Source organism: Mus caroli, chromosome 2 (assembly GCF_900094665.2).
Source record: "Mus caroli chromosome 2, CAROLI_EIJ_v1.1, whole genome shotgun sequence".
Lineage (NCBI taxonomy): Eukaryota > Metazoa > Chordata > Mammalia > Rodentia > Muridae > Mus > Mus caroli.
In genome coordinates this window covers 111,982,004-111,989,814 of record NC_034571.1, presented here as the reverse complement: position 1 = coordinate 111,989,814, position 7,811 = coordinate 111,982,004, and the positions used below count along the sequence as shown (strand labels likewise).

At 47.4% G+C, this 7,811-nt stretch overlaps 1 protein-coding gene across 1 annotated transcript in view; it reads left to right on the top strand.

Annotated features, from left to right (window-relative positions):
* The first annotated feature begins 3,645 nt into the window (after positions 1-3,645).
* Positions 3,646-7,811, top strand: part of Rmdn3 (regulator of microtubule dynamics 3) — a 22,306-nt gene continuing 18,140 nt past the window's right edge. Inside the window, exons 1-4 of the mRNA XM_021185485.2 lie at positions 3,646-3,774; positions 4,092-4,285; positions 6,575-6,767; positions 7,138-7,281. Coding sequence (XP_021041144.1) covers positions 4,099-4,285; positions 6,575-6,767; positions 7,138-7,281 — 524 coding nt within the window. The 5' untranslated portion in view covers positions 3,646-3,774; positions 4,092-4,098. The remainder of the gene's footprint in view (positions 3,775-4,091; positions 4,286-6,574; positions 6,768-7,137; positions 7,282-7,811) is intronic.

Here is a 7,811-nt window from a genome sequence, read left to right as displayed (position 1 = left end):
GAAATCCTCCTGCCTCTGCTTCCCAAGTGCTGAAATTAAAGGCAGGCACCACTACCACTTGGCTCCAAAATTTTTTTGTTGTTTTTTTGTTTTTTGAGACAGGGTTTCTCTGTAGCCCTGGATGTCCTGGAACTCACTCTGTAGACTAGACTGGCCTCAAACTTAGAAATCCTCCTGCCTCTGCCTCCCAAGTGATGGCTGCTTGTGGACGTTGTACATCGTGGTGCGCACTAGGCTCCGCACCACGATGTACAACGTCCACAAGCAGAATAAATAAATTTTTTTTAAAAAAAAAAAAAAAGAGTTTCCTCACATTTAGAATGAAGGAATGATTGTCCATGTACATGAAAACAACAAGGATTTCTTCCATCAAAATTACTTGTGAAATCTGTATTATACATTAAATCCCTCCCGTGTGTACCACATTCATGAAGATTTTGAGCACATAGTTTGTACTAAGACCCCGTTTTCCAAACTGCACATTCACAGTTTTTTGCAGTCTTCAGTTTGCCTTGCCTTCCTGATGCTACACCCCCACCATTAGAGTCCCAGACTTTAATCTGAAAGGTCCTGATGCAACTGGGTCTGCAACATTCATGCTTCTGCTTGTTCTGGCCAGGAGATGCTAGCAGGTTAGCGTGTTGATACAGCCCAGGGCCATAGGGAGACTGGATTTCCCTACCATCACTTTCTATACAACCATTCTGTGCTGGGTCCAGCAGTTGCCACTCCTCCTGGGAAAAATCCACACAAGGTGTTTCTGCATCGGTCCATTTCTGCATCTTGTGGAAGATACCAGGTCCAACAGAAAGCATATGAAGAGGGAAGCTATGGCCCACCGAATATGGGGCTCAGCACTACAGCTCTGGATACCCTATCTCCATCCACTCTTAGACAACACACCCAAGGAGTCTGTGGCAGGAGACTGGGGTCAGATTACACTGCCCAACTCCTCAGTCCTTAAGGGAACCTGGGAGACCAGGAGGCCAGGGCTCCCACCAGATCAGCTCTGTTAGCCCAGGACTCCTCAGAGCTGCTCTGTGCTCAGGGAAGTGGCTCTTAGAGTGACCTGGAGACCAGACCAGACTACATTACCCAATAAAATTAATATATGTCATTTTCAGAATAAGGAGAGGAAAATGGCACAGAGTGTGAATAAAATATGACTGTAAACGACTGTAGACATGCACAAAAATTTCACAATGTTGTTTTTTTTTTTTTTTGAGACAGGGTTTCTCTGAAAATTTTCACAATAGCCCCTTTTTTTTTTTTTTTTTTTTTTTTTTTTCCTTCCTTCCTTTTTTTTTTTTTTTTTTTTTTTTTTTGGTTTTTCAAGACAGGGTTTCTCTATTAGCCCTTGCTGTCCTGGAACTCACTTTGTAGACCAGGCTGGCCTGGAACTCAGAAATTCGCCTGTCTCTGCCTCCCAAGTGCTGGGATTAAAGGCGTGCGCCACCACCGACCTGCGAAACCTGTTATTTTCTATGCTAACTAAAATATTAGTTCTTAGTTTGTGTGTCTCCGAAACCTGTGAGTATGGAGGTCAGAGGAGAACCCTAATGTTATGCCCTTGCCTTCTATTTTGCTAGAGGCTGGGTCTCTGTTGCTGCCCTGGAGAGTTTCCTGTGTCCACATCCCTTCTGCTGGTGGGAGAGCTGGGATTGCAGACGAATGCTACCATGTCCAGCTTTTACATGGGTCCTGAATCTAACATACATCATCATGCTTTGTATAGCAAGCACTTTACCCACTTTGCCATATCTACTGTTCATGCAGCCACAGTGTGATTGCGGGGGTGGTGGTGGCTGGGGAGCAGGGGCTGAGAAAGGGTCTCTCTTTGTAGCCCCGGATGTCCTGAAACTCACTCTAGAAATCAGGATGGCCTCAAACTTAGAAATCCTCCTGCCTCTGCTTCCCAAGTGCTGAAATTAAAGGCAGGCACCACTACCACTTGGCTCCAAAATTTTTTTGTTGTTTTTTTGTTTTTTTGTTTGTTTTTTCGACACAGGGTTTCTCTGTATAGCTTTGGCTGTCTTGGAACTCACTCTGTAGTCCAGGCTGGCCTCGAACTCAGAAAGCCACCTGCCCCTGTCTCCTAAGTGCTGGGATTAAAGACATGCGCCACTACTGCCTGGCTGGCTCCAAAATGTTTAATAACAGTTTAATAACATTTAATAGTTTAATAAATTTTTATTTATTTATTTATTTATTTATTTATTTATTTATTTATTTATTCGAGACAGGATTTCTCTGTATAGCCCTGGCTGTCCTGTAACTCACTCCGTAGACCAGGCTGGCCTCAAACTCAGAAATCTGCCTGCCTCTGCCTCCCAAGTGCTGGGATTAAACAAATGTTTAATAACATTTAATAATAAATGTTTAATACAGAGGCAGGTGGATCGCTGTGAATTCAAGACCCTTTTGGTCTACAAAGAGAGTTCTAATGCAGCCAGTGCCATACAGAAAAACCCCATCTCAACAAACAAACCAACCCAAAACAAAAACTCAAACAAACCAAGAAACAAAAAAGACAGTGGAGGGCTGGAGAGATGGCTCAGTGGTTAAGAGTACTGACTGCTTTTCCAGAGGTCCTGAGTTCAATATCCAGCAACCACATGGTGGCTCACTACAACCATCTATCTGTGATGGGTTTTGATGCCCTCTTCTGGTGCTGTCTGAAGACATCTAGAGTGTAGTCATAAATAAATAAATAAATAAATAAATAAATAAATCTTTGAAAAAAAAAAAGAGACAGTGGGACTATCTAAGTCTGTCCTCAAAAACCTGTGTCTATCTTAAAATGGTGAAATACTTTATATTATTTTCATTTATATATGAATACATTTGGAGGCAGACAAATCTGTAGTCTTGAATTTGGAAGGCCAGAGTCGCCAAAGCTTGGTTTTATGACAAAGACCATAATCCCAGCTTTTGGCAGAGTGGGGGTTCAGAAGGCTCACAAGATCGAGGTCTCTCTGTGCTACAGAGCGAATTCAAAGCTAACTTCAGCAACTTGAGGTCTGGTCTCAAAATTTAAAAGACCCTCCTCCTCAAAAAAAAAAAAAAGTTTGATGATGTGGTTCAGTGGCACAGCACTTGCCAGTCTGGACTATATAGTGATCCCCTGACTTAATAAAGCAGCAACATACAAAACAAAGATAGCAGAAATGGTATGTATCAGACCCAGTTTCTCTGTGGAGTCCTGTCTGTCCTGGAGCTTACTCTGTAGACTATACAGTCCTGGTTAGATTCGAACTCGCAATGATCCTCCTAGTCCAGCGGCCCTGGCTTGAAGCGGATTTTTGAAAGCTTGTAGGAGTCCCAGCGATGTAGGGACATCTTATCGATAACCAACAACTTACTCCAATTTCATCTAGCAGTGGCGCTGTTGTTTGGGGTTTGACTGGAAAAATCAGTAAACGACTCAGCTGGAAATAAAGTCAGTGTTAAGAAGAGGTGGTGGTGGTGGTGGCATCGTCCAGGTATAGGCAGCGTGAGATTTGCGGAGCACATTCTGGGCGCAGCACCGGGTAAAGTCCACCCAGAGGCTCGGACACTAGACAGCCCAACCCACCTTCGCCAGCCCCGGTACCCGCCCAGCGTCCATCCGCCGATGTAGCCCCGCCCACAGAACCCGGGTGGGAGGCAGAGCCTCGTGCGTCATCTCCACGCGCGTCTCACCGTGCGCGGAGCAGGTGGCGCGGATTAAGGACGTCAAAATCATTGACAGTGAAACCCGCGGTACCTGCTGCTGCCATGGTGGCTGGTGACTGGGTAAGGGTCTGAGTTGGTCTCCTGCGGGCCTGGCGTGGCTTCGGGGGGCGCCGGAAGGCCGAGAGTGTGCAGCCGGCTGCGAAGTTGCCGCGTACAGGGTGCTGGGAGGCCAGGGGTGCGAAAGCCGGACTGCACTGGGCAGGGGCGCGTTGGACCGGCGCTGCTGCCCCTTGGCAGGGCGTCCGTCTGCGCCGGGGGTTGCGGCACTCGCCGGCTGGACCTGGGTGAGGCCATGGCTAACGGGTTCTGCCTCGGGGGTGGAGGGCCGGCCTCATGACTCTCTCTCGGTTCGCTCCTGTCTCTCACGCGGGCTGCAGGTACACTATGTCTAGACTGGGGGCCCTGGGCGGCTCCCGCGCCGGGTTGGGACTGTTACTTGGTACTGCCGCCGGCCTTGGATTCCTGTGCGTCCTCTACAGCCAGCGATGGAAACGGACCCAGCGCCATGGCCGGAGTCACAGTCTGCCCAACTCCCTGGACTATGCTCAGGCTTCAGAGCGTGGACGCCAGGGTAAGAGCACAGGTCATTACTTACTGATGGCACTGGGGCTCGGGCTGTCTTTCGCAGAGCAGGTTGGCGGGGCAGCGGAAAGGCTGAGTTTCACAGTTTTAGGAAAACTCATCAAAAAGGAAAGCTGTGCCCTTTCCTCCGATTCCAGGAAAGCTTGGTGCAAGAAGACTGTAGCTTTCACTTTTAGTTCTGGTCGCACCCATGAATGTGTACGGAGGGCATTTGAGAAGTGCTGGGTGAGGGGTGTGTTCGACAGAGGAAGAGTCTGAAAGAAGGAAAAAGAAATAATCTCATTGGAATTAAAAGTTCTGGTGGCGTGAATATATGTATCCAGATATGAAATCGTGTTTGGAGAGTAATCCAAGTTTGAAAAATCCCTTTTATGAAGAAAGATTCACAGGGATTGTGTAACTTACTCGAGGTTGTTACAGAGTAAGAGGTAAAGCTGGACCCAGTCGTCTGGTCCAGTGGACTTTCCACAGCATAGGCAGAGAGCACACTCATGCAACTCAAGCCAAATGGTTGAAAGCCAGCAGTGACAGATGAAATGGATTTCGTTTTGTAAAAAGTCTTCAGGTTAAGTCATTTAAGCAAAGCAGCTGGGGCTTTGAATCGCTCCCCTTATTTGGGTGACAGAAGCTCCTGTAGCCCCTCGTTCTGTGCTGATTGGAAATGCTTTCTGTGACCACTGCACTCATATATCTTTTGATTCAGTGCTAACTGGGAATGTGAGTTCTGCAAGAATGTCTGTGCACTTATCACCCTAGGTTGCAGCTGTCAGCGTCTGATAACTTAGTGGTAACGTGGCAGGGCCAGTGACCTGGCTTTCTCTCCTCATTTGTACTTTGCTCATTTGTAATGTTTTAGCAGTGGTCTGGCCTCCCCTGAGAATGGGAGAAAGCCTACGCATTCTAGTTATCTTCCTTGGTGTACCCTGGCACTGCTGGCCTAGATTTCCTCTAACAAGGGATGCATGCATGTCTGCTCTGTGGGGCCTGCCTTCTTGAGTTCTTCCATATTGTATATTCCAGTTCAGTTGCTTTAAATGTCTACCAAGTTCCTAATTCATTCACGCTCAGTTCAGGATGAGAGGATGCAGCTTGGTAACTATTTTCTTACGGAGCTTGGCCAGTTTTTTCCATGGACCTTTTCTTGGTGACTGTTCATTTTCTTTTTGCTTTGCTCTGATGAGATTAATTATGGCCTCAAGAAAGGCAGTTACTATTCACTCAGAGATCAGGATTTGAACAAACCCAGTTTTACTGGTAGTTGGTGTTGACTACCTGGTATTTAGCACTATAAGGCCAGAGACTTTATTTTTCCTTTTTGTATTTTTGAGACAGGGCTTAGGTCATATAGCTTAGATTAGCCTCGAACACTGTCTAGCTGAAGCTATTCTTGAACTCCTGACCCTCCTGCCTCCACCTCTGAGGCTATCACTCCTGGCCAAAGGTTTTCTTTGACTCTAGCAGAGCGGCTGCCCTGCCTTGTAAGTACCACACCTTTGCAGGCATTTTACACTACCTGCTGTGTTCTAAAGGTTCTTCAAGTAGATAGTGTTTCTTTAGAGACTGTGACCTTAGAGGTTGTGTGTGTCTCTCCTTGTGTGTATGTGTGTACACGTGTAGACACACCAGTATATAAACATGCCACAGCACTTCTGTGTGCAGGAGCTGATTCTCCCCCTCCACCATGTTGGTTTGGGTTTTGAACTTAGGCTGTTAGCCTCAGCAGCGAGCGAGTACTTTTACCCACTGAGCCATCTTGTTGGTCCAGATTTTTATGTTTGCTTTCTTTTTTCTGAATAGTGACTTGTCTACTACTTAGCTGTGAAATGTATGCTCCCAGAGGCTCAAATTCTCTTCTGTGAGTTGAACTCCAGGAGAAGCAAATGGCCCAGCTCATGTCTCATGCCTTTAAACCCTACATAGTTCCCAGACGGCTGGAGTTACATAGACCCTGTCTCAAAAAACAAAAACAAAACCCAACAACAACAAAAAAACAAGAGAGCTGGACAGATGGCTCAGTGGTTAGGGGCACTAAATGCTCTTTCAGAGGACCTGGGTCCAATTCCCAGCCCCCACATGGCAGCTCACAACTGTCTGTAACCAGGGGATCCAACTCCCTCACCCATGTGAGCAAAACACCAATGTACATAAAAGCAAACAAACAAACAAACAAACAAACAAACAGAACAACAGAAGCAAGTGCTCTAGAAGTCTAGATTTGAATGGTTTTGTTTCTTTCCCTCACTATATCTCATGGGTATCTCTGTTCGCCTTGCTTCAGTGACACAGTTGCGGGCTATCCCAGGTGAAGCTGGAGATGCTGCCATGCTGCCCAGCCTCCCACAGGAAGGGCAGGAGAAGGTGCTGGACCGCCTGGACTTTGTGCTGACCAGTCTTATGGCGCTGCGGCGCGAAGTGGAGGAGCTTCAGAGAAGCCTGCAAGGACTGGCTGGGGAGATTGTCGGGGAGGTCCGGTGAGTGGCTGGGTCTCTTGCTTGACTTTTCCTGGCTCCTATGGCTTTTCAGCTAGGATGTGTTCTGCTCTGCTCTTTGTGGTTCTAAACAAGCCCATCCTATAGCTGCTGACCCAGGGTGGAGGAGGCTGTGCGTCTGGTTCCTTCCTTTCCCTGATCCTGTTGCTCCTGCTGTGCCCTTTGGCCTATTGAAGCAGCCCAACCTCTCTTCTTCCCAGTTTAGTCGGCCAGGAGGTAGCCTGAGGCGCTGCCCTTACTCTCCTGAGAGCAAAGACTCAGAACCTTCTCCTTTCTTGATGCTTTAATGAGGGAGGAGGAGACAGGCTGTGTGAGTCCTAATGTGCACGCTGGGGTGGTGCCTGTTTTCCAGCTCTCAAATAGAAGAGAACCAGAGAGTGGCCCGGCGGCGCAGGCTCCCCTTTGCCAGAGAGAGGAGTGACTCCACGGGCTCCAGCTCTGTCTACTTCACCGCCTCCTCGGGGGCCGCACTCACAGACGCCGAGAGCGAGGGGGGGTGAGTTGTCTCGCATGGAGGAAGTGTGCGTCCAGCGACACTGGACTTGTCAAAACACTGTTTATCAACATCCAAAGCAAGGTGCCGTAAATTGTTTTTGAAAAGTTAGGGTATGACTCTAGCTGCATATGTATCAAAAGATGGCCTAGTCGGCCATCACTGGAAAGAGAGGCCCATTGGACACGCAAACTTTATATGCCCCAGTACAGGGGAACGCCAGGGCCAAAAAGTGGGAATGGGTGGGTAGGGGAGTAGGGGGGAGGAGGGTATAGGGGACTTTTAGGATAGCATTGGAAATGTAAATGAGGAAAATATGTAATAAAAAAAAAAGTTGGGGGGCTGGTGAGATGGCTCAGTGGGTAAGAGCACCCGACTGACTGCTTTTCCGAAGGTCCGAAGTTCAAATCCCAGCAACCACATGGTGGCTCACAACCACCCGTAATGAGATCTGACTCTCTCTTCTGGAGTGTCTAAAGACAGCTACAGTGTACTTATATATAATAAAAATAAATAAATCTTAAAAAAAAAAA